Source organism: Simochromis diagramma, unplaced genomic scaffold (genome assembly GCF_900408965.1).
Source record: "Simochromis diagramma unplaced genomic scaffold, fSimDia1.1 OVJJ01000421.1, whole genome shotgun sequence".
NCBI classification, from domain to species: domain Eukaryota; kingdom Metazoa; phylum Chordata; class Actinopteri; order Cichliformes; family Cichlidae; genus Simochromis; species Simochromis diagramma.
Window position 1 is genome coordinate 4,013,655 of NW_024387250.1, and position 27,665 is coordinate 4,041,319.

General features: G+C 41.1%; 1 protein-coding gene across 2 annotated transcripts in view; it reads left to right on the forward strand.

The window, feature by feature from the left end:
- The first annotated feature begins 5,040 nt into the window (after positions 1–5,040).
- LOC120714766 (Kv channel-interacting protein 2-like) overlaps positions 5,041–27,665 on the forward strand; it is a 110,530-nt gene continuing 87,905 nt past the window's right edge. The window contains exon 1 of one of the 2 annotated variants that reach the window (XM_040001152.1): positions 5,041–5,691. In XM_040001152.1, the coding sequence (XP_039857086.1) occupies positions 5,619–5,691 (73 nt within the window). In that variant the 5' untranslated portion in view covers positions 5,041–5,618. The remainder of the gene's footprint in view (positions 5,692–27,665) is intronic. The other variant, XM_040001146.1, reaches the window with a different exon arrangement.

Below are 27,665 nucleotides of genomic sequence, written 5' to 3' on the forward strand. Positions count from 1 at the left end.
CAGGTAGTGTTCCTGTCACTGTTGCTCAAGTACTCTGGTTCCTCCAGAACTGCACAATCATATATGCCATCACGGGTAGGGATGGGTATCGAAAACCGGTTCTTGTTGAGAACCGGTTCCCACTGTTTCAATCCCTTGGAATTGTTTGCCATTTTTTCAAACGATTCCCTTATCGATTCCAGTTGCCCCGAATGACGTCACCACGTTGTGGAGCGTCATTTACCTGGCAGGAAACACGGCACCTAAGCGGCTCAAACGCTCAAAAGTTTGGTTATACTTTACGAGAACGGATGACAACAGGGCAACTTGCAGTACTTGAAAAGTAGATATTTCATTTAAGGGAGGAAACACTACGAATATGCAAAAGCATTTGCTCACAAAACACGCGATAACCTTAAATGAATGTCATGTTTTTAATTCCGCTCCGGACTCGTGAATCTCAACCCAGCAGCAGCGGTAACGTTTGCACGTCCTCTCCTGTTAATGCGGCAGGTAAATGGCCTGCATTTGTATAGCGCTTTTCTAGTCCCTAAGGACCCCAAAGCGCTTCACACTACATTCAGTCATTCACCAATTCACACACTGGCGATGGTAAGCTACGTTGTTGCCACAGCTGCCCTGGGGCGCACTGACAGAGGCGAGGCTGCCGGACACTGGCGCCACCGGGCCCTCTGACCACCACCAGTAGGCAAACATGGGGTTAGTATCTTGCCCAAGGATATTTGGTATGCAGCCAGGAGGCAGCCTGGGATCGAACCACCGACCTTCTGATTAGTGGCTGACCTGCTCTGCCACCTGAGATACAGCCACCCCAAATAATCAACTAACAGTGCATATTATGTTAGCGCGATCTGCCTTATTACATAACCTGCCATTATTGTGCATTTAGGTGACCATGATGAGAGAGACAGACAGAGTCTGGCTGGCTCAGATGCTGGCAGTTCTCGCTGCAGTCTACCGGTAGCGTCTCCTTTCAGGCCAGGATAGACGAATGTCACCGAGCAGAGACTAAGTTTGTGGTAAAAGGCTTGCACCCATTTGCCGCAGCAGATGCCCTCTGATTTTCGGTAAGTGAATGTGTTTAATTGTAGGCAGGGACATTACTGGATATTCTTGTGTAATTGCTACAGAATAATTTATGTTATACTTTGTTATTGCTACAGAAGAATATTTATTTTATTATTTTACATTTACAATTTTTTTTCCTGGGGACCCTGTGACACCCCATTGAAGAGCCGTAGGCTGGATCTCTTAAGATCTCACTGTTGGGTTTGTAAGGCCATGTTACTCCTAAATTTCTATCTTGTTCAAAGAGAAGATATAAAACAAATTTCTAAGCTAATCGACCTTAGTGTTATCCTTTTTTAAAAAGAATCGATAAGAGAATCGATAAAGAATCGAATCGTTAAACAGAATCGAAACTGGAATCGGAATCGTGAAAATCTTATCAATACCCATCCCCAATCACGGGGCTTTAGAAGACATTGATACTATGTTCCCCAGACCTGAATCCAAGTGAGAACCTCTATAGGATTATTAATCAGCCCAAAGTAGAGACTATACAGTAGCTCGCTGATGACCTGATCCAGATCTGGGAGAAGATCCCCCAGGACACCATCTGCCATCCTGTCAAGACCGTGCCCAGTTTTTGTGAGTCCATTCAGGCACTTAGAGGTCATAAACTTTACTGATGATTTCAAATCATTCAAAAAGTTGATGATTTTGGTTTTTACTGACCATTGTTGCGTCATTATCTTCTCAACAAATCATACAGTCTATATCAATAAAGATATTCAGCTTGAATATTTTCTACCGATTTGTGATTTAATGTGAAAGTGTATATTGCTATAAATATAAGTGTGCTTCAGTTTGTACTTGGAGGGTGTGCGTGCATGCATGCATGAGTGTGTCTGTGTGTCTCACTGGACGTCATCAATCACTCACTCAGTATTGGCTGCATGACTGAGGGCAAACTGTCAGCTCTGTGCTGGAGGTTGCTGGCTGCAGTGAATAATGAAGGGAAGTGTCATTTAGATCTTTGAAGTTCTATATAACGCTGCTTTACAAGGAGGGTTTTCTTTTTACTGTGAGAAGCTACAGGCTTTCAAATATACTCAGCGACAGCTATTTCTAAGCTAATCCTTCTTATTCCATCTTTTTGTGCTGAATTGCAGAAGTGTTCAGGCAAAGAATCGTTACCCTTTTTCTCCCATTACCGAAACTGCAAAAAACATTTCCAAATATCTAATATTGTTTTTGAGAGAAAAAAAACACCAATAGTTTTTGTGACAGTGCTTTTTGTTATATTCTTATTTGTTTTTTTTAATTCTTTTCTGCTTGAGTAACATGCATGAATCTTTGTTTGGGGTTCCCAGAGTGTTTTGCTATTAATATTCACAGTGCAGTTTGGCTCATGAAAGAGTTACTAAGGACAGGGGACTGACCTTGGGGTTGCAGGGGGAGCCATAGGGTGCATCTCAACAGCCTTTTCTTTCTTCTCCTCTTTTGCTTCCCTACTTCTGAGTTTTTATCAATTACATGCAGACACCAAGCACAGTCCGTAACCTGTTTGAGCCTTTGAGGTGTGAAAAATCTGGTTACAAGGTGCTGGGGGTTTATGGGTTGGCTCGGATTAAGCAGCTAATTCGGGCTGGATTTGAATTTTCTATCTTGCAATGTGCAGCTTCTTTCACATGCACACTGACATCGGGCTGTGACATAAGAGGAGATTATTGTACATTTTAGCATATGTAGATATATTCCCGAGAGTTGTGTCAGGGAAGTTCAATAGCCTTTCACAAAAATGGCAAATGAATAATGCCGTCTCCTTATAGTTGAAGAGCAGGAAATAATCTTGAATTAGAAGCACGAATAAACCCTTGTTTGTCCCTCATGGTCTCTGGTGTTAAAATTATAGATGCAAACAACAACTTGCTAACAAAACAGCAGCAGACCTCACTATCCAGCTGGCATCATGCCTGGTTCCTGCTATTCTGTTCTGGGATACAACAAGGTTGTCTCTGGGTCACTGCACAGTTATGACGTGCACACATTCACATCTAGGTCTGTCTACATGGCTAGCTTTGCAGTCACAGGCAGCCTTCTCATCAGCAACTTGCCCATTTTCTTTATTATAACTTTGAATCACTGAAATCCCCTCTAACTGGCCATGAATCGATCTCCCCACTTCCCCTATCCTTCATTCTCGCACACCCCTCCTCGGCTTCATTTAGAATCCACCTCTCCTTGTCTCATTTCATTTACCACACACAGAAATCCAATCACTATCCAATTGTCCGTATCTGTGAAATATTTTGTTGGTGTTAGATGACAGAAAAAGCAGGCCTTGCGGTTATTGCCGGGCTCCCTCAGTTTATTGGCAGCATGCAGGTTTCAAATGAAGCTTAACGGGGGGAACATCCAACTCCTCATGACCTCATCTCACCTCTTTTCCAAGGTGTTTTGGTGCCCTTCAGGTGTATTTCACAATGAAATTATAAATGCCAACAGATAAAACAGCCATGAAGGCATCTGCAAGGTAATGAGTAGCCAGAGCGCCACATATGAGGATGTTTTCACGCACCTGCTGCTCCCAAGTTTGACCAAATGAGCAAAGGTAAAAGAAGCAGTGATAAGGTCTCTTTCTGTTGTTGGAGATGTATTAAAAAATAACAAGTGGCAATAAGAGTAGAGGAACAAAATAAAGACATGCCCAGACAAGCTGCCTCAATATACCAGGGCCAAAGACATGTTTATTTTTCCAGTGCTTATTAAGGTAGCAACTGTCACCCCCATGTGTCTTTTGGTCTGTAAACACACAAGAACACAGAAATTGACATGTGTTATAAAACTACAGCGAGGAGCTCAATAAGAGATAAGATACTCCAGTTTTTTCATTTTGCTTTTTTTTTCTCCACAACTTCACACAAAACTGTGTCAATGTGATTAGAAGTGATCACAAAGTTTATATAGACGTTATTAAATCTGCAGGCAGAGGTGGGGTTGGCTCCATTCCTTTTCAAATTTGAGTTGGAGATGATAAAAACTTTCACTTCAGTGTGCCAGTCAGCCAGCAGTTCTAGCTGAAAAATAGACTGAACGTCTTAATGGGAAACAAAACGAATAATTCAGTCCTTTTTTGTACTAAAAATACTTTATTTATTTTGATTAGAAAAACACCTTAATAATTCCATAATAAGACAGTAACACTTTCTTAAATTCGCTTTCTGAAGTGAATGGCTGAACAAAATCACTAACTTTTAAGAGCAGTCCAACAAGAATAAATTATAGCAAAGACTTTACTTAACTCAAAATTAATGTGGAACCAAATCATCTCTTACAGAAGCAAGCTGTCATCAGCAGCACTCCTCTACATAACCGTCACATTACACTACATATGAGACAAGTGCAGAGGTACATGCCCTAACAATTTGCTTGCAGACACAATGTGCACACTGCGTGGGATAAATGCACACATAATGTGTATATTCAGTTGCAGACAGAACACTTAAGACAGCCCAAATGAAGCTGAAGTCATGCAAACAACCTTTCAGTGACACTTTTCTAATTGACATGTCAAAGGATTTCCCCTGAGAGCAGGCTGGATGAGCAAACATAATAGTGAATGGGATCTGTAGCACCTAGGTCACTACAGTTAACAGCGCTCTTTTGTGCAAGTGGAAGAAACATCTAAATCGCCTCAAACGCAGAGTAGGTGACACAGGATGACGCTGCAACTGTTCATGCATGGAGCCAATTAATGCACGCCTGGTTAGAAGGATACAGATCATCATTGATGCAACCCCTGATATAATGTAGAAAACTGTGGCATCAAAGACAGATTGCTTGACAGATTGTGACCAAATGTCATATTGTGGTAAGTGAGCAGGAGTGAGGCAAAATGAGGCAAAGACACTGAAAAGGAGAGAAGTGAGGAAGAAAAAGCATAGACACAAGACTTCCCAGTGCCAGTGAGTATTTATAGATCAGATATAGTCAGAACCTCTGCCTGGCAGCAGCGCTGAACTCCTTGTTGCTCCTGCTGATGTCTCTGTACACATCCGACCTGGCTCTGGCTCTGGAGAACATTTGAAGAGGATGTGATGGTGATATTAATGGTAAAGACTCAGGCAGAGGACCAACTCACTGACATGCTGCATGAATGAAGCCAAAAGGGCTCTAATGCTGGGAGACGGGGGAAACTGGATTCACCGTATTTTCATATTCACACTTTATTCACCTTTTACATGTTTTAAGACCTCCCGTCAAATCTTATCTTTCTGAATTTTCTTTTCTCTTTCTGTTTGCGTGTGCGCATGTTCACAGTCAAGTGTGTGCGCGCGCGTGCCAGCCCAAGCGAAAGTAGCGACCAGGAGCGCTCTTGGTTCACTCAGCTTCTGGATGCCGAGAGCGCACACAGAAACAGACACGCGAAATAACGGCACACGCGTGGCTCTCTCCTTTTCCTTCATGACGAAGCAAATATGACTTGTTAATGTCATTATACTTGTAGCCATCCTCAGTGAAGGCGAAAAACAAACCACAATTATTTTCGCAACAATCGCCAACACATTATCAGCTGTTTCCCACAGTTCCACATTCCGGCGCACACAGGGAATATGAAGGCGAAAAACCGTGACCAAAGCTTGTCGGACTCCAGAGAACTGGACGGATCCTATGACCAGCTAACGGGTGAGTGAGCTTCTGTAACACCGGTGGTTGCTGAGTGATTTGCTTCAGGTCAATATTTTGTGGAAAAAACACGAACTTCAGGTGCTTTTGAAATGTTACAACCTGTCCGCCGTTCACCAGACTGTTCAAAAAAAAAAAAAAGCTTCAAAAAATTGCTAATTTATGTCTTTTGCCTTTTGGGGGAAAAAAAAGAAACGTTTTAATGGAGGGGCATCCCTGTGTATAAATCACATTTTTCATACTTTGACAACGAGCTTCACTGTTTTTATCAGTACTTTAAAATAGTTTTATTGTTTTTTGCTTGTCAGCTAAAAGAGTGAGAGGATGGACAAGTTGAAACAGTGCATTGAAAAGACAAAAAAGCATTAAATGTATCAATGTTGCATGTTGCTGTAGTTGCGTAATGTGGTGCGTATTGTAGACGAGTGATGGGCTGTTTCTGCAAGAATGTTAAGTGTGATCAACTGTGTGATTTTGCTGGCTTGGCTCAGCGATGGGGGGACCACCTTACTCTAACTGTGTCCACTGGTGCTAAAAGCGCTGCGGGTATATAACACTTGGCTGATCGGAGCCAGTTGCCAGATTATGAAGTTCCAACACAATTCTCTCTTTTTCACGTTTTATCACTTTAGATGGGAACCTGTCATGTCTCGGTGCTCTTATTGTGTTCAAGTTTGGACCTTTTGAAAAAATTAAATAAAATAGGAGAGTGATATTTTATCAAGTGCGGCTAATATCAATATAAACTTGGTCCAATAGTGCCAGCTACAGTGAAACGAAACTGTTGTGTGTGCATGTATGCGTGTGAGCTAGAGACAGCACCTTTAGTAGCACTTTGTCAGCACAGATGAGACTCGGCACACATTAGTGTTACAGCGATATAATGAACCAATTTATCGAGTGTCAAGCGAGCATCCCTGCGCATACCTATGCTTTGTGTGTGTGTGCCCATTGAGAGCTAAACACTCCCTCGAGATGTTCTGTTGCCGTCAGTTGTCACATTATAGTCAGCGTGTTCACAGCATTCCCCTGCTTATGTGTGCACCGTTTTGCTTATTAAGTGCCAGCTGCCTAAATAAATTGCTCGCATTCATGCCTGAACACATCTCAGGCCTGCGAAGGGAAGTTGTCCCTGTCCAGACAGCTGTATGCCTCAGGCTCGAAGGCGACACTTTAATCTCGTTTGCACTCTTCCACGCATTAGCAGCTAAGCAATGCTTTGTCACATTTTTAATGCATCCTAAATTAGGAAAAGATTGCTGCGGCCCTGATGTTAGTGTCTGCTACAGTGTGCGTGCTGTGAATATTTTGTGTGCAGGTATGTACAGTATGCGTGGGCGATCTAAGAAGCAGCAGCTACACTTTTCCTATTGCCCATTGTTGAAAGTTCAAAGCAACTATTTTTTTCCCTGCTGAATTTAAAAACACCCATAAGCTTTCTTATTTTTCTCCTCTTTCGTTCTTCTTCTTGTTTTGCCTTGAATTTTCATATGTGAGTTTGATGTAGATAAGGATTAGATTAGAAATGTAACAGAGCAGGACACGAAACTCTCTGTAATGTTAATCTAAGCTATCAGAAACATCATTTTATCCCCTTCTCTCTTTTCACTTCAGCTTGCTGAACTGCCCCCCTGTGTCTGACTGTCCACAAGAAGTCATATTGCTATTTTAACAGTTGAGCAAAGGCGGCGAGAGAGCGGTACTAAGTCATTCACTGTGCTGGAGCAATTTACTTCTGGCATAGTTATTAACGGCTTTTTCAAAGCTGTGAATAGCATGGTTAATTCATCTTTGCAAGTCGCTGTCAACTTTAAGTCATACTTAGTCCTGATAGTTTGCATGGTGATTAAGGCAGGCTCCTGCCAAGAAAATGTGAAGCAACTTGTATGCTGTATTCATTACATCTTTAGTTTGTGGCATTTTTTTCTCTATATTATTGAAGCAGAAGACCACAAAGTGGCCCAAAGTGCACATGAGTGTGTGCAGCAGAGACAGAACAGATGATAGGAGACTTTTCTTCATTATTGGGACCAAGCAGAAAAAGTCTACAGTGTGATGTGTGTGCATGACTTGTGAAAATGGGTTCTTAGGTGTTTTGTGTGTGTGTGTGTGTGGGAAGGACGGTTACAGGTGAGTCATTCTTCTTACTTACCAGTAGCTGGTGAACGGGATTCAGCGGGATGAGTGTGTGTGCGTCTCTGTGTGTGTTTGCGTGCTCGGAGCGAGGCTGACCTGTGTTGCTTAAAGGCAGTGTGGGCGGTCTCCAATCACAATTTGAGTGAAATGTAGCCCTCTAGAAATAACTCCCTCTCAGCCTGCAACATTGTACAGAAGTGCACCCCACTGCGTGTGTGCATGTGTTGGAGTGTGCGGTAGCCTGGCATTCCCCGTTGTGTGTAAGAGCACTGGCTGAGAGATGAGAGGTAATTATAGAAGCGTGGTGCAGTAATCTCCTCTTCCACCTCACAATCCACACTCAAGAGGAATCATATCAACTACAGACACACACAGACATACAATGTCTTCGCATATGCACATTGCTATTATCTCAACTTAGTAAAGCTTCACTTGGCTCTCTCCCAAATCCAGAATACTATCAAAAAGCTAGTGATATGATAGAGTAAGTGTGTGCGAGTCATTGCGCTGAAGTGGAAGACAAGGTTGGTAAATGTCACGTATTAAAAATTTTAGCAAAATGTTTAGTTTTTGCTCCTCCTTCATCCTCTTCCATGCCTTCTGTCTTCATGCTCGGATCATCTGCCACATCCAACCCGCCACTCACACTTTTAAGGGATCAAATATTGCATGTGGAGGTCTAAAAATCTTTATGAAGGGCTCAAGAAGTGATGGAATTTGTTTTTCCTGAATGACAGCTACAGATAGAAAATATTGTGTGCAAACATATGCATGTGCTTGTGCTCAGAGGATGTAAAACATGTGATAGACATGTCAGAAAAACATCATCTTCCATTGTTAGGCATCTGAGCCGATAGCCCACCTTTCAACAGTCAGCACAAAATGGAAGGTTTACTGACACACGCGTATAAAGGAAAATGTACACATACACACACTTACAAAAGGGACAAAAAGGGAACTATTCATTTTAAATACACCAGCTTAGCTTGCCACAAGGAGCAATTTTTAGCCTTTTACTGAAGGTGCAATATGTAGAATATATTACTGTAGAACAGGTCAATAGCAGACAGCAGGGTTAGGATCCTTTTTTCTTTAATTAATTTATAGCTTATGGACGTCAAAACAACTGGCACAGTCTCAGGTGGTTGCAGGGAGTTACCAGGAAAGGGGTCACTCCCTTGGAGTTTAAAAGAAAACGTACAGTAACTGCAGCAAACTGATCTTCTGTCTCACTCAGCCTGCTGCCCAGTGTTTGTTGCCTGCCTTTACTGTTACCTTCCATTCATATACTGCCAGTCTTTCACCGTGACTGACTAGTGGTCAGAATAACAGACTGTAGAAAAGATCGCAAAGCAGGCTGCGCTGCTTCTTCTTAGTCTCATTTCTGACTGGGATTAACTTGACGCTACACTGACTCTCTTCAGTAGATTTCTGAGCAGCAGAGTACACATATACACCAATCAGTCATACTGTAACATTATGAACACTGACAGGTGAAGAGATAAACACTAATTACCTCTCCGTCATGGCACCTGTTGGTGGGTGGGATATATTAGAGAGCAAATGAACATTTACAGTGGTCAGAATGTAACAAAGTAGTCCAAGGATGGAACAGTGAAGTACAACAGGGGGCGGTGGTGTGGGTGGCGAAGGCTGGCCCATGTTGTCTGATCCAACAGATGTAAACGTACATCAAATTGCTGAAAAAGGTTGATGCTGGTTCTGAAAGAAAGGTATTAGAATATACAGTGCATCGCAGTTGTTTGTTCTTTTGGGCCGACACAATATTAGTCAGGTGATCATAATGTTTCGCATGATTATCTTGTTTTTACATAAATTATCTGCTAATATTCTGTTGATAATAGTTCAATTTCGAAGTGTTTAATTCTTTAACCTTTTAAAGTCACAGTCTTACAAATTGCACACTTAATTTGGACAGATTATTTATGACAAACACACACACACACACACACACACACACACACACACACACACACACACACACACACACTGTTCGTAATAAGTCACGTTAATAGCACTAGCACTGAGAGCCGTGGCAGGCTTAAAGTCACGATGGACTTTGTTCGGATCAAGAAAGATAGCCGTGAGAGAGGGTAGAGGTTTTGACATCAAAGTTATTAGATGGTTTGGAAGCCTCATGACACATAACTCAGAGTCCTGACGGAGCCAAAGCCCCCATGGTGAAAATCATAATTTACAACTGTCAGACCAAACTGATTTCAGGGGAAAGACTGCCTTCATAATTGAGCTTGTCAAAGGGAGTTTAGCCTAGAGTCACCTTCTAGGCATTGTGGCTTTTGCTGCAGCTAGAACTGTAATGGCCAATGGCACTAATTAAAAGCCTTGATTTAATGTGTCATCTGATGTGCCAGGAAATGTGTGACACTAGTTGTCTTTTTTTGGGATCTCACCCTCGTTCCTCAGCCCAGGTTCCTCGTGGAATTGCCAGAATTGCCAACGTGAGTTGGCCGTATGCTTACATAAAGAAATGCTCAGAGGGGTTCACTTAGGGCTTATCTGTCACACTGGTTACATTGCTGAGGGAAGGAGAGAAGGATGTGATAATGAAAGCTGGGAAGGAAGGAAAGTGGCAAGGGAAGGACAGAAGCAAAGTGCAAGATGATGAATTAGTTTTCAGACAGTAATGCATTTGCCAGGCAAATTCAAGCAGTGCTCTTCGGCACTCTGTAGGCGTTGGTTGCCCTATTATAAAAGCTTATTCTGCCAATCAAATCCTGCTAATGCACATTTCCTAACAATCGCTTTTGTCTAGTAATATGAAAAATGCCCACCTGAGACATGAGTTCTTTTTGACATTCAAATTTGTGCTTTTTAATGAAAAGTAAATTAGACGTTTGAGTATTGCAATGGAAATGTTATCATCCTAATTTATGATTTTTATTTCTAAATAATCCGTTCCAAAATGATCTTTTAGTTTCTGTTGCTCGCCTTTCCCGTGTCTGTCAGCTTTACAACTGTCCATCGTCAAACCAAACTCCTTCCCTCGCCCTGATCCTGCTTTCCCTCCTCTCCAACTATGTCAAGCCACAGCGGGGCCATAGCTTAATAAGGCTGGAGGCAAGAATCAATCCTAACGAGTTTTAATCTTTGACCAAATCTACGGAGGGCCAGGCGATTGTTAATTAAAATAAGCCCTGTTCACCGCCCCCTCCACGCCCCAACCCCTTCTCCTCTGCTCTGTAAACACATTCATTTATAAATACCTACAGGGGGAAAAGGAGAGGAAAAGACTTCAGAGGATGGAGAACAAAGCAACAGGAGATGGGAAGGTTGAATGAAGGAGCAGCGTTTGCATGGGAATGGTCAATGCGCGTCTCAGGCTAAGGATGAAGGAATTAACGGACAATGAGGAAAAAACATGAAAAGGGACATTTAATCCAGCGTATGAAGTCAGAGGGTTGTTTCCCCCCCTTCAAATCAGTCCAATGCTGCTACCTTGTCAGGGATATTTATCAACAAGGGGGAGATTGACTGACAGAAAGTGTCTCTGAGTGTGACAGAACCCTGTGTCACTCATTGTGTGTCGCCCTCATGCCTCACTGTCGTGTCACTCATGACATCTGATCTGCATTAAAATTATTTTCTGTCCGTTAGCTCAGCCATTCTCTATTAGACAGGAACTTACTCATCGGTATAGGTACAGAATAAGCAAACAATGCACTTCTGTATATTATAATCTAGTATAACCTTTACTTATGCCCTTGGACTCTATTGTATATGTTAGGAGTTAGCATCCTGCACATCTCAGATGGAAGATAGGAGAATATTGTGCGTGTGTGAGGCTGTAGACATTTGTGTAGAGGATGTCTGAAGGGTAACCGTGACCGAGTCTTTCAGGGGAAAGGATGTCTGGAGAAGTGAGTGGGTGTGTGCCACTGCCTTCCCCCATGTCCTTTTTTAACTTCAGAGTAATCCGGTGGCTAATTCAAACGGTGCATGTGTGCAAAATTGAATTTTAAAGAAGATAATGCGTATTATTATCTGCCGATCTGGTGCGCGTGTGTTTTCAGTCGGTGAAAAGCAGAGATGGCTCAAACAAGGAAAAATTAAGTAAAACTAATTAGCTTTTACTGATAAATATCCTACTGAAGTTTTTGAGAAACAACGTTGGTGTGATTGACAGCACAATCAGAGCGATAAGAAGAGCGGTGGAGGTGATTAGGGGAAGCTTGTCAAAGCAAATGGTCATATGCTCACACACCACACATAAAGATGACACACACACACACACACACACACACACACACACACACACACACACACACACACACACACACACACACTAATTTGGCCTGAGGGATTGTAGTGTGGGAGAATAATTCTACTGGTCTTACAATCAATCAGTTAGTTTTGACAGAACTTTGGACAGGCTGTAGTCAATAACACACACACACACACACACACACACACACACACACACACACACACACACACACACACACACACACACACACATTCAAGCAGAGCAACACATAGTGGGAAACGAAGGAACCACAGTGGGAAAAAGCTGGTCAATATCTGTCAGTTAGCCTAGCAGTCAGAATAAACTCAATGTCTCTCGGTGCACACAGTCTCTAACTGATAGCCCAATCAAGCCAAGTTTAATGGAGCATCTTGTCTGCTGCTTTGCTCGGTAGCAATGAGAAGCTCCATGCTTTGCTGTTCTAAACCAGAAGGAGAGTTCCTCGTGGACTTGAGATATTGAATAAAATTCTTACAGATTTACTGAAAACTCTAAATAAAAATATATTGTTTTTTTCTTTTGGGGTTTTAATTCAATCTCTGAGATTTAATGGTAAAGTTATAAACTACAAAAAGACTGTAAACCAGCAAAATCTACACTACACGTGGTGGATTAAAAACCAAATGAAAACACACTCAATGATCCGATCCCTGAAATCCCAGAAGAAAATGACTCATTCTTGTATCAAAACAGAAATTTACATTCGGTGCTGGCAGGACAAACAAATTAAGAATAAATGATGCAGGTGGATGAAATACTATAGGAGACGAGAATCCAATTTGTATCTGATTGTTACATCGCAAGGTGTTGTCATCTGACAGCAGAAATCATTAAACTAGCATCATTAGCTCCCTGCCAGACCTAAGCTGCCCTTGCTCTGGCCCCAAAATGGCCACCTTCATCATATCTTCTCTGTCAGCCTGGGGCCAGGTTGTCAGAGGGGACACTATTTGACAGCTTGGTCTTTATCTCATCCCAGGAGAGATGCTGAAGTCAGCCAAAAATCTCAGTGAGTTAAATATGCATACTGTGACATGTGCGAGGAAACAAAATCTAAAGCATTCCAGGAAGTATGCCATGTGTGAGAGGAGGTTGTTAGGAAAGGGCGAAGTGCTGAGCTGAGATTTTCATGTTCATGTTCACAGAACCATGTCTGTGTCTTGAACCGGCCTATACTATCAGGTAGACACACAAAGCTAGGTACATGTAACCTGCAAAGGTGGAGACTTAAGCGGACTAACAACATATTTGTATACTTGAAAATCCATTTGCTTTAATCATCTCCATTGCACACTGTTTGCTCCGGGTTTTTGCTTGTTGGCTGTGGGGCTTGAAAATCCTATTTTCCCCTTGCTATCTCCCTCTGGCACTGGTAAACCGATTACTCACATAGCAACCTGACGTTCCATAAGTGCTTTTCCCCAGGCACCGTGGCCTGGTGCCAGAATTTCATAAGAGTTAATGGAGTATACTAATCAACACACACATAGACAGAGGCACGCAAACTCACACACAGGCAGGTTTGATTGATTGCTGGAGTGACAGTTGTGACAGCAACGGGATCATTACCGACTGGAGCAGGGCAACAGTCCCTGACATAAGAAAAGCTGGACCTGAACCTCATGCTGTAAACAGGAGAAAGGACTGAGAGAAGGACAAAGAATGATGATGATTTCAAAAATTAAAGAAAGGCAGAGAAACAGGTGAGAAAAGTTTCTTTCCTAAAAAGCTTCCTGACTTTTATCAAATTCTACCTTTTTACAATATAAGAAAAATTGCCTGCGAGTCAAATAGTTAAGCTAAACGCCTTCCAAATACGGCGATCTGTAAGAACTGCAAATTTCCCATCACTCATCTCTTGACATATCAGCGCTGTTATTGGTGTGCATTCCCGTCCTTTTCAGCTTTCTTGGTTTCTCAGGTCATTTCTTGATTTAGTTTTCTGGTTCTTCAGATCTTTTTTGGCTTTTTGGTTAGTGTGGCATTACCATCTTCCTTTGTTGATTTCTATAACTTTCATTTTTCTATTTCGGGTTAGTGTTGGGGTGAAAAGTTTCAATTTTCAGCGAAGAACTTGCCATCACTCCTGAAACTGAGCCTCAGTCCCCCAAGGGTTGCTCTAAGAATTAAGCAGATAGGCAAACCTCCAGCTCCCACCTATTATAAGACCAGAAGCTTTTTGGAAGAGCAATACACCAAAGCTGACATCAACGAGTTTAAGCAGAACCTTGGTGATTCAGATAGCATCCTACCCAAAAGCTGCAAGAAAGAGGTACGACAAAAACAAGCAACATTATCTCATGAAGACAGAGGAAATCAGAACCTCAACCCTCTATCTTCTTTGTCCAACATACAGTACCTCCTCTGCACATCTACCAACAAACCATTAAACCATCTCTGCCTCGCCTCTCTAAATTTGTTTCCAAACTGCTCAACCTGAGCTGTGCCTCTGATGTACTCATTTCTAATTCTGCCCGTCCTTGTCACTCGCAACAGAAATATTAGCATCTTCAGCTCTGCCTTCTGTCTTTTTGTCAGTGCAGACATGCATCATAGCAGGTCTCATACCATCTTGTAAAGCTTCCCTGTCACTCTTGCTGCTATCCTTCTGTCGCAAATCACCCTTGACACTTGTCTCCACCCACTTCAACCTGCCTGGGCTCTCTCCTTCACTGCTCACCTCTCAATCATCTACCTTCACTACATCCACACTTTGCATCTTCACTGTTACACCTGCATTCACACACATGCATTCTGTCTCGCTTTCATTCCTCTTATATCCACAGCATATCTCCACTTCGCGCCTCTCTTCCACCTCCACCCTACTCTCTCTACCGATCACAATGTCGTCTGTGAACGTCATAGTCCACGGAGAATCCTGCCCGGCCTCATCTGTTAATCAGTCCATCACCATTGCCAACAAGAAGGGGCTCAGAGCCGATCCCTGATGTAATACTACCCTCACGTTGAACCAATCTGTCACTCTTACCGCATTCCTCACCACTGTCTCATTATCCTCATACATGTCCTCCACAACCGTCAAATACTTCTATGCCACGCCTGACCTTCTCATTCAAAAATTATAATAATTACACTAATACTTATCCCCATTTTTTTGTGTGCATTTTTCAATCTGGTGAAGATACGGCTATGCAATTTTAAAGCTGGTATCAAAAGATTGTGGGGACGTAACATATGGACTGTAGATATTTTTCTGAAAGTTATAAAAGACAGAGCCCCAAATATTAAAAACTACCTTCTGGCAGAATTCAGTGTTACCTTTGGTGCCTTTAGAGACACCTTATGTGAAGTTTATCTGGAATGCAGAGATGAGCTTACACCTATTTGGCTCCACTCTCTGACTTATGAATCCCATAAATCCTTCTGTGTCATGTATAGAAAAATCCAATCAGAGACTGACCTGTCCCTAATTAGCAGACGTTTGGCTCATCATAAAACTCTAGCCTGCTCCATCTGCAGTTCTTTCTCCTACACAGTCTCCCCCTGCACAAGAAGTGTCATTCCCAAACTCTCACACCAGCTAAAAATGATCAGTGTTCCATTCTAAAAACGATCCTGCAAAGCAGCAGATACCTTTAAGCCTCCAGTCTCCTGTCTGCAGTAATTCAAATGAGAATGTTTATACATTTCCTAATTGTAAATATATTCTTGTGTGTTGGTGTTCAGACAGCCACCCACACTCTGTGTCCCAGGAGCCTTCATCCTGCAAAATCGGGGGAAATAAACATCAAGCATCCTTCTGCCTTTCAGCTCCATCCAAAGCTCTTTCAGATCACTCTAATAGATACTTTGTTAATGTCCTTATCACCAGCTTAGTTCAAGCATCCCAAGCAGTCCATTAGCAAGTGCCGACCAAAACAGTGTGATATCTGTAAAAGCCTGCAGGTTGAAATGGTAAACATGTTACAAAGCATTTCTTCTTTCTTTGAGTAAAACCTTTGTTGTCACCAACAGGAACTATTTATACAAAAAATACCTCAGCATCGATCAGTTGGCTCCTCTTGATTCTTCCATGCACAATTTCCCTGTGGGATTAATAAGGTTTCTCTCATTCTGATTCTGAACTCCTGTTGAGCCCTTTTCTTTGTGCAGTGAACATTGCAGTGCAGAAGATGAAGCTACATGGCTGGAACAAGCAGATATTATGATGTCAAAGTCATGCTCCTCCATCCCTCACAGTGGCATCTTTTTGCTGTGATATGATGATCAAAAGTTTTAACTTATTAAGTTGACATTGGGATGTCACACTAGCGTTCACACTTCTGACAGCCTGCCAGACGAATTCTGCTGTATACGGTATAACACCTAGAAAGCTGCTTTATTATTTTTCAGTAGTTATAAACATTCATCTGCCATGATCTCTATAGTCAGCTTGCTAAAAGTTACAGTAAAGTGTCTAAATACCTATATTAATGTTCATATGATACATTTACTGACCTTTAAATTAACTAATGAATTTTAGACCATTTGAAAAAGCTTAAGGTGCACTCTGAGAAGAAAATGCATAAAAGGATCATTTCAGTGAAAGTAAGACTTGAAATAAAGTGGAGAATATAAGAGCTGGCTGAAAATGCTTGCTCAGTATTTGATGTACCGAATGAACTGATTTATCAGGTTTCCATTCTTCATAAAGGCACAGATGTAACCTACTGTATTAGACTGTCTGGTAAAATTATTTTAATCATTTCCAGTCTGGACAAAAGTGAAAAAGGAAAAGAAAATTTACATATGTGATCTGGCTAAGCAGGGGTTTAATAGTAGTATGATTATTTAATTGTTTAGAGTGATACTCAAATATATTTTAAAACTGTCAGGTGTTGCATGATGTTTTCTTTTTCTTGTTTTTCCTCTGATATGAAACATTTCCACCTTAAATTAATGGAGGGGAAAGGCGCAAACTGCTGCATTAAAAAAAAACAAACTCTTGAATGCAGGAAATGAACTGCTTAATGATAACAATCATTTGCATCTAATATTGCATGTTTAAATAAAAGCCATAATAAAAATCATATTTGTAGAGAGTTGTAGAGAAGTGCCTGTCTGAAGGATGCTTTATTTGCTCGCTCTTTCTTTTTTAGTTAATTTTTTGTTTCAAGCCAAAAGATGCTTCCAAAACGGGGTGACTGAAGGAGAAGTAGAGAACACACTAGCTGCAAACTCAAAAAGTCATTAAGAAGGCTAACGATTATTAATGAGGCCCAAATAAATTCATGCGCTAAAATATGGGCCTGATTTTGACGGCAAAAAGACGCTCTGCTGGATTTTGGCATCAAAGGAGACATTACTGATGGTGGGGCTGCCCTGACTCGCACTTAGGAGGATAAGCACAGTTTGGGGTGATTAAAGCTGTAACTTTATATTCATTGGATAGTTCTTACAAGCCTTTAATGTGCCAGTCATCCTGTTTACTGTAATGTGTTCACTCTAAGTCTGTAAAATAAGTTCACTGCCTGTAACGTATAAAAGAAAATACATATGCATATGGGCAATACTTTTTCCAATCATTTTTGGATCTTCCCATTTTAATTAATTCCTTGGAACCTGAAGCTGCTGACTTAGAGGATATGAGGAAGAAAACACTGAATTGTATTATTTTATATCCACTACTTGGCTACTTGAATAACCTTATGTCTAAAAAATAAATGAGCTGTACAAAAATGACTTGTTTCAATAAATCCCATGAAATCTAGTCAGTAATAATAATAATACATTACCAAAATTCAAATCCAGTTAGTGGAGTTAAGTGTGTCATGTTTCAATCGTCTGTCTGTCAGTCTGTTAGCAGACAGACATACAACTTGGACCTTTTTTTTTTTTAATTAAAAGTGTTGAAAAGGTGGAGCATGGGTCAAGGAAGAAGTTGCTCATTTCTGGTTCGGACAGATCGAGGGTGGATACTGGAAATTATTTTCATAATTCAGTTGCACCAGCAGCTTATGAACTGGCAGGTCTGGCAACTCCTTGGGCCTCTAGGTCATTGTGGAGAAACTTTGCCTTCCCCTTTAATCAACCAGTGGACAATTTGCAATTCAATTTTCAGTAGAAAAACTCACGAGGGAGGTGCACACCAGCTGTTTCAGAATGTGAGAGTGTGTTACAGAGGTCTAATAAGCATTGCTCTGAGCATATCATTTGATGTGACTCAGTTGTTACTCAAATACTTGGACATGTGTGTGCATGGTGTTATTTATTATTTTTGAATACATGATTATGGCTTTTGTTTATAGTGTCCTCCTTGGTGGAAGCCTAACACTACTGATTTGGCTTAAGGTCATATAGTTAAATAAGTGACAGACAGGCATCTTTATGCTTCTTTCTGAGTTTTTCCCTGTAAATCCACATTTTAGAGATGATGTTTACATAGAAATTAAAGCAGAAATGTTGCCAGACCTCCTTTTCAAGATGCATCTACTGCACATGAGACAAACACATGAGTTTTTTTTCTCATGTCTTCACTTTTCACCTCCCCTTTTTTATTTTTCTCCCCCTCTACTTTTATGAATGAGACACATACCAGTAATGAGGTTTTTCCACTCACTCTGCTCTCTTCTGTTCTTCACTCCTCCTCTCCATCCTCCTCCTTTCTCCTCTCCTCCCATTCTCAGAGGTGGGAAAAGTGATTAAAGTGGATATAAAGTTAATGGTTTCATCTCCAGTCCCTGTGCTTGGGTGAGCACAAGTTGTGGGTGTACTGGGCATATTACTGGAAATTCCTGTGTGTGTGTGTGTGTGTGTGTGTGTGTGTGTGTGTGTGTGTGTGTGTGTGTGTGTGTGTGTGTGTGTGTGTGTGTGTGTGTGCAGGGGTTGTTTGTCACTAAGGGAGATTTATTCATATTAGCCCTTTAGTTGAGTAAGGGCAGTGCAGTGAATTCTGTTTAAGGTCAAATAGTTAAAGAAGTGAAACACAGACATCTTTCTGCCTGTCAGACATTATTTGTGAGAGATGAGTCAGACTTAAAGTACATGGGAGGAAATCACTCCAGATGAATAATGGAAGAAAATTCTGTATGTATTGTGCTAAGAAGTGACATATGCAGCACAATATCAACGGGCCATCTGGGATACTTCCAGGATGAACCAATTCTAATGTGACAAGCTTCCTTTTATTATTAATGCTAAGTTTTGAATTTTTTACATAACAATCTGTTAAGAGTGGGCGGCGCCAATGTGAAGAATATGTGAAAAATTATCACACAATAATGTTGGTATGATTATATGTTCATATGATGTTACATACAAGCATTTCACACTTCTAATCAGTTTTTAGTTATTTGTTATTTCTCTTTAATTGTTTATCTCTTGCCCTGCCTCTCTTACTTGTCTACACTTTGGAAATTGTTGCAATTTTCCTCATCAAATTGTTTGTGAATCCTAACGTGCTTTTAGAATTGTTTTGCAAGACCAGACACCAGTAATTACCGGGCTGCTGTTTGTGTTAGGTTTTCCATTTGAAAGAAAAAAGTTACAGATCATAATTTGCCCTCATTGCTTTCAGCTTTTTTAAATTGTGCCAAATTTCAGTTGACAAGGAAACAGCAGGTGTTCTTAGGCCGGAAAAAATTAAGCTTACAATGACCAGCAGCCGTGGAAACTGCGTCATTATCACACTTTTAAGTGTGCTGATTTATATGGGCTCAACCACGCATACATCCACACAGTGCGCACAACGTGTTGTATATCCACAAAACGGCATGATTTTTATTATGCAAATTGCTCTTGTTTGTTGGTTAGCCTTTATTTTAGTATTTAAGACAACATCACAAAACATGTTTATTTTAAAACAGAAAATAATCAGGAGATTGATTCATCTTCCAGACTTGTAATTCACTTATGGTTCAGTCACACAAAAGTAAAAAATAGGACAGCAACCACTTAGTGACTATGATAAATCAGTGGTTGCCTAGTGATTGATTTTTTTTTTTTGCTGTTGGATACCAACTGGATGTAATTGGAGTGACCAACTGGTTGCCCAGAGGCTGGGCGTACAACCCCATCAACATCTTGGTTGATCCCTTTAAATTGCAACTTGGGGTGCAAGCTGTCTCCAAACAATTGCAGTCCGACTCAGACTCACTGCAGTCAGAGAGATTAGCGAATGCTGCGATTGGCAACATGGCAAATTGAGTCAGCCTGTGGCAATGAACACATCTGATATGTGTGTCTTTGCAATAGCGGTTATAGCAGTTATATCATGGTCCTGCAAAAACTATGTTACTATTTGTGGAGGAATTTCTGTATTTGATGAGTTACACATCTAAGAGGTTCTGGCTTGACTCTAAATATAAGTATGTTAATATACATTTCTGTGTATGCAGACAGCAACAGATTTGCCATTTTGGCTGCTTTATTACAGTTCTGTCACCATTTTATTACAAAAAGAAAAAAACTGCCTTTAACTGCCAACTTGACCACATTCAATCACAAATGGATAGCAGACTCCTTCAGTCCTATTTTATTGTCTCTTGACACACCAAAGCTGTTTTGAGGACAACAACTGACTGCGAGTGGTTGCAGACCTGGTCCCCATCTGAGAAACAACCATCAAAAGGCAACAAGATTGCCAGTTTATTGCACACAGTTGCAGTAACTTTGGTCTCCAGCTGGTGTTTTTCCTTGTGCAACTGTCATTTCTCACAATTCATTTAAAGAAAAATGATAGGATCTTAAAATGTATGCATTTTATTTATGTAAAAAAATATTTTATGATCAGATGTTAGTATCAATTATTGCACTAGCTTGAAAAATTAGTAAGTAGATAAAATTATGAGCCATTTTCATCATTATAATGATTATCATATGATAATGATACACTAAACTGTGTAAATAACTTGATGTGGTCTTTTAAAAAAAGCTTATTCAGTTTTCGTCTCAGTGGTTGTTAATTTGTACTTTGTGGGCTTATTATACTAAAAATGTCAGAGCTCTGAGTAAAGGAGATCAAAGATTCCCGGTCTCCTACAAGTGAGAGAAAGTGCCCACACGCGCACTCGAGAGACACCGATCTTGTGATCGTCGTATAAAATCTCAAAACGGGAACAAGTTGCCCGGCCTCAGATCATTTTGTATCTGATGCACACTCATTTCTATCAAGGATCCTAGAAAAAAAGGCTTAGGTGTAATCAGATTTGATCAGGGCAAACACACATCGCCACACTCATGGGCAGAAGCAATTTAATAAGCTCAGAAACGACCCCGTAGGTCAATTCTTCGAGGAAAATGAAATAACTTCAAACCTGGAAGGCACTCGCACCATCTGGTCTTGTACTGTATCTGCTTCAATAGGCAGAAAATCAAATAAAAGTTTTATAGATTAATGCGGCATCCATTTAAGGAGTAGAATGAGGTTCCAGCTGTCAGTCAATTGAGGTGCAGCAGACACAACACGCACACAGAAACACAAACCCACATTGGAGGTGAGACTGATGCCTGCTGATCTGTTGATTCAGAACTATAATGCCACAGCTGCTCTCTGTCATCACCTCCAAGCAGCTGGAAAGATGCTCTATCACTGTTCTGCTACCTCTTAGTCTGGCTTTGTATGAGTATAACGCTTATGGGAAATATTTTTAGCTTCCCTCACCTTTTGTCCTTGAATGAAGTGCCAAATCTCAAATAATGAGGTGGGCCTGGTTGTTGCATAAAATGTAATTGACATTCCTAATGAACTGTTTTGTGTTTGTCTTTTTTTCTTGAAGCTTAATGATACAGCGAAGGAGGATTTAAATCCAGTATGTGACAGATTATATCACCCTGTTCAAATATTTTAATATACCAGTCCCAGCCCCGGTACTAGTCTAAATTATATTGGTAACAATGTCAGTTATTTTCTCTTAACTGCTCCAAACCTAACTCAGTTCCATTGCAGAAGCCTTAGAAAAGAGTCAATGTTGGAGTTAACAACCTAAAAATAGAAATGATTTGTTAGGTTTTATAAGGCATTTGTTTCTAACTTTCCAACACTTCCAGCAGCTCCTTAAAGAATTACTGTCAAACTCTCATTTGAGCTGAGTTCTGCTTATTTTGCATCATGCAGCTTGACAGTGGATAATGAGGTGCACTATACACCAATTGTTTTTGCTTCAGTTTGGGGATTTGGAGACAACTGATTATGTCTTGATGAACCACCACTGTTGGTAAAGTGGGTCAAAATGTATTTGGGCAGCTGCTAATATACTAGCTTTGTTACCCAAATATAGGCCATGTGTGGGAGGTAGAGAAGTAAATGGAGGTCTCTGGGTTTTAGGGGGAGTGTGTTTTGGGGAAAATATGGGGAGCTGTCAAAATGCTTCCAACCTTAGTACTGCTACTAGTCCTGCTGCTCTCTTATTGAAGGAATGTTTTCTATGAAATCTCTATGGGAACTTTACATTAAGGATGAATCACGCTGACGTGTGCAGCCACTATAAGCCTCGTTGCCGACTGCATGCATTGTACATTTGGGTTGTTTTGTATATTTGTGCATTTGAGTCAGTGACAGACACTCTGCTCCACCTGCGAGGGGAAACTATGCGTCTTCCTCTTATTCAGTTCTCCATCTTTCGTGTTTTAAGTGAGACAGTGACAGAGACAAACACACAGCAGAGCTTGTGACAGATTTTGAGTACAGTATGTGTGGTATGCCTTCAGCAGAGACAGAGAGGAAACAAAAAACAGACAGGTGTGTGTTCCACTTTCCCGAGTCTGTTTCTCCTGCTTCACGCTATAGCAGCAGAGATGAATTTGTCCCACTATGTTTCAGTAGCTTCTTAAACAAGCCTCTGCTCCCCCATTCACTTAGCTTTGAGTTTGATAGGCAGACTAAAGATAGAATGGAACAATGAGTACCGCACTACCGCTCTGCTCTAATAAGCAATGATTGGTACTTCGTTGCCTTTTTAATGGCTCAAACTTTAAAATGACGAGTTTATACGCTTTGCTCTTACTGCTCATTACTGATTATGCACGATGCCGTTTTCTTTCCATAATGAAGAGAATTGCTTATCATTAGTCATCCTGTATTTATTACACCTTAGTTCATAGCTAATTTACCACAATAATTTGTGACATTTTCATGCAATTAAAAATGCTTTCTTTTAATGTCTTGTGTAGACTATAGAATCTGGTATCTTTGGGCAGCCAGTATGATCAGCCAAAAATCGCCATGCCTGATAAGACACCAGAGATTGGGCACAATTTCAAAGCTATCACTGGAAATTCGAAAAAACACCTTTGTAATGAAAAGCAGTATCTCATGGCATTTTTAATGTGTGGGTGTGTGCAGAGAGGAGGAAAGTGATGAAAGGCTTCGGCAGCTGCTCTTACTACCCTGATGGTGCGTGCGATAAGAAGAAAGTATGACGTTTAGGAGAGAAAGACACAGTGAGAGGACTTGATGAATACTGTAATGGTCATTGTTCTCTTGTGGTTCCAAAATAAAATGATGCATGTTTAAGAATTTGATAAGCCTCTGAAATGCAGATAACAACAGTTATCTCCCATTTGTTAGTCAAAGCGCAGTAGGAAATCCTCCTCCCCTCTGCTTCCCATCTCCTTCAGCATCCCTCTCCCCTCTGCTGAATTCGCAACCTGCATTGTGGCAGGAATGATAGGGAAGCTATGACAATAATCCCCTCGCCTCTGCTCTCATCCTCACCTCCTCTATCATCCTCCTCTCCCTCCAGCCTGCACGACTAAGAATGTTTTCTGTCACAAGGAGACAGCTGCTGTGTCGGAGTGTCAAAGTATAGGTTTCCACTCAACTCGCTTAAGTGGGAGCGCATTTCCCATTGTATTATAGATGTTAGATATGCTCTGGTGCAGACAGAGATTTTGTGTTCACATAAATGCATGAAGACATAACCAAGCGTATTTTTGCAGGTCATGTTTTCAGCCTCTGTTTCAACATCATCTTCTTTTGTTGACTTTGCTAACTATGTGTTTACCTGCAACATCCTGAAAACACACACAGACATCACTGAAGCCATCTGATTTAGAATGCATGCACATTCGTCATAGACTGACGTGCAAATTGTGTGAGATGAATGAAGCCTTAACATGGGTGAAAATTTCTATCAGACTGCCAAACTGAACTTCAGATGAACTTTGTGCATTGCACTTTCTCCATCTCCCTCCGTACCTGTTTTTCTTTCTTTCTTTTTTCTTTTTTCCAGGACACGTCGTTCGTTATACGCAATCGAGCCACTTCTTGTTATCGACTTCTTTTATGTGTGAGTCATACTTGAATTGTTCGACAAATGGGGGGATTTTTCTTGCCAGATTTTGTTTTCTGTCTTTTTTCCTGTGTCTTTCTGACCTTGTTGAAGTTCGGCCTTTTGAGTGTCGCTCTTTGAAAAAGTTATAGACAGATGGGAAATACAACTGTGTAATGGCACTGGCTAATGGCCCAATATGAAAGAACGATTTCAAACACCCGCCCACATGAACACATACACACAGACATGTAGACATCCTTGTGTAGATCTTACAAAACTGTGACATTTCTCTGCTGTACACCTCGCTCTCTCCTCACCTCCTCTCCTCTCCTCTTCTCTTCGCTCATCTTCTTCTCCTCTGTTCCTATTCAGCTGTGTCCTGATGGGGCAGCCTGTTTGTCTTATCGCCCTTTGCCAGCTGTGGTTTGGATTGGGGATCTAGGGGTCTCTTCTTCCCTCTAGCTTTCCCAGCACTAAAAGACAGGGGGACAGTGATTTGGCATGCTTCACATACCCTCATAAACAATTAAACCACGCTTTCAGGCGCACAATGACACACAAAAACTGTCAGATAGTAAGCAAACACACACATCCATGGAGCTCATCCAGATTTCATGGCTACAAGTTGTGTGGACATTATGGGGAAAAAATACTAATGAGGAAATACTGTCCACCTGATTTCAGCTGGTCTTTCCCCGTTAAATTGTCATTAGATGCTCTCTTTGCTATACTTCGCAATGCCACCTGCCTGTGGCTGTTAATGATTACAGCCAGCCTCTATTCCCCCATTCTCCTCACTCACTTAAACATCTTAATGAACCACCTGTACTGTGTGTGTGTGTGTGTGTGTGTGTGTGTGTGAGGTGCCATAGCTGCTGGAGGGTTGCCCCTGTATGAGCCAATTATCTTTACTTACTTCTTTCCTAACAACTACTTTGAAATCAACACAGAGGAGGTGGAACAGAGATAAGTCTGGCAGCAACAAGTAGCACATATGCCAGAGTGTTTGTGCAAGAGGTCAGAAGCTCGAGCCAATCACTGAGATGATTTTGGCAAAGAAGAAAAAAATCATTGTGCCAACTTGCCCTCCATTCAGGACTTCAGCCGTCACGCCCTGGACACAACCTGTTCCAGCTCCTCCCGTCTGGTAGGCACTACAGAGCTCTGTACACCAACAAAAAACAGACATCTGTACAGTGTCTTTCCATCACTTATCCATCACTTATTTATTCCATAATTTACTCCAACAGTTTTGCACTCTGCACCAGTGCACATATAAACACGCTGTACATGTTGCTTTTGTCTGTTTTTAGAGTAAGTAGAGAACAAAGACAAAAGCACAGTCCTGTAGCTCAGGGGTAGAGCAGGTCATCTACTAATCGAAAGGTTGGCGGTTTTGATAGTTAGCTGTCTGTAGCTTATCCAGCAGCAATAAAAAAAAAAGAAAATGATAAACCATAGCAGATTTCCTGCTAAGCCTGCCATAATTGACATGATTAGACAGTCTCTTTCCCTGTCTATATTGCAACTGTTGCTCAGCCGTAGTTGCATTAATGAGTAGCTGAGAGCTTATCACATTGTAACACCTTAAAGGAACTTAATCAGAGACAGATGAGTGTAAATGTAAGTCAGTCACTCTGTCAAAACCAGCATAATATCTATATCGATATTGCCTCATGTGACTGTATTTAAAGGAGGGGAGCTCATAACGATGCTGCAGATCAGCATGATACTTTTCAGGGTTAACAAACAGTTTTTAAATATAAAGTTTTGATAAAACCAAAGTAAAGTATCTATCCATCACAGAATGCATCTGGGGGAAAAAGATAAGCATCTAGCAATCTACAAGCTGAGATATTTTAGGCTTATTTTTTGCCACTAGGGGGCAGCCCATGAAACTCTTAAATAAGATGAAATGGTAAATGTCACTCTTTTAGTTTTATTTAAATTTTCTTTCGCTTTAACTTCTTTTCTAAAAGTATCTTGTCCAAATAACCTTTGGCTCATGGACGACTGGAGTTCCAGCCCTACGATTAGTGATAACCCGCTGCACCATTTGAGCCATGCTGCCCCCGAGTGAACGGATATTGCCTAAAGCAACTTTACCACTCTGTTGGATTGTGTTCAGTAGGATGTAACAGATTGATTAGAAAAAGCAACTTTTCACCGACGCAGGTTAGTAATTGGACTGTCTTTCAAGATTTTCCTCAGACACGCTTCTCCAGCCCTCCCTAATTAAACCCACACAATCGTCTGACAGTTTCTTATCACTTCCGCTGTACTCTGGCCTTTTCTAATAAAAGTGAAGTCTTAACAGGTAGTGGTGGCAGTGTAGGGGACAAAAATGCCTTTATTTATGCTGCTCTTCACGTCGTTTTCTAATTATCTGAATACCAGGGGCAGCGGTTCCTATCCACAGGAGTCTCTGTTTAATAAACATAATTCATTCCCTTTGTTTTTTTCTACTACTACATGTGGCCACTGTGTTTGCACTGTTTTTGTCAAACTGTGGCCCAGCTTGTTGTTGTTATTTTAAAACCTACTGGGATGTGTATTAGTATTTATTTTTTCGTTGTATTCTTGGACATCAAGTACCTGTCTTTCGTTTTACTGGAATTTTTATTTGACATGAATACTTTTCTCAGTAATTGCTTTTTGTATTCAGAGAGACATTTCATCCACACATAGTCCAATGGCTGGCCAAAATCCAGCAGTATTTAATACTTTGACTTGCTGACACGTCACACAATCTAATTCCATCTCTTGGACTTTTTCATTGCTCCACAACAAATATTAGTATTAGGATGCTATCAGACATACTGTGTGTATTTGTGGTCTCTCCATGCTGACAGTATTGCCAGGATTTTAATGTCTCTGAGGTCTTCCTAAGATAAAGGTCATTCCAACAATTAACCTTGTGTGATGAGTGAGGGAGCAATGCAAACAACAGCAATGCAGTCCCTCAGTAACAGGTACACCTAGAGTTGCTCAACAAACAGAGGATCACATCCAATCAAGAATGGCACCCCCCCATCAGGACACTTCATTTCTAGCAGTTGGTTTTGGGTTTTCTCTACGTGTTCATAGGCCTATTCTTGTCCTACAGCGGGGATCTCATTCCAGTTAGATGTGTGTGGAAAAACTGCAAAGGGAGGCGTCCAGGAGGCTGTGAAAGAGCAGGAACTCTACTCAGAGATCCCTTCAGATATCTGAGGTCCTCACCCTATCTCTAAAGCTGAGCACCGCCATCCTATAGAGCAGCAGTCCCCAACCTTTTATGCACCGCGGACCGGTTTATGTCCGACAATATTTTGACCGACCTTTAAGGTTTTTAACGATAA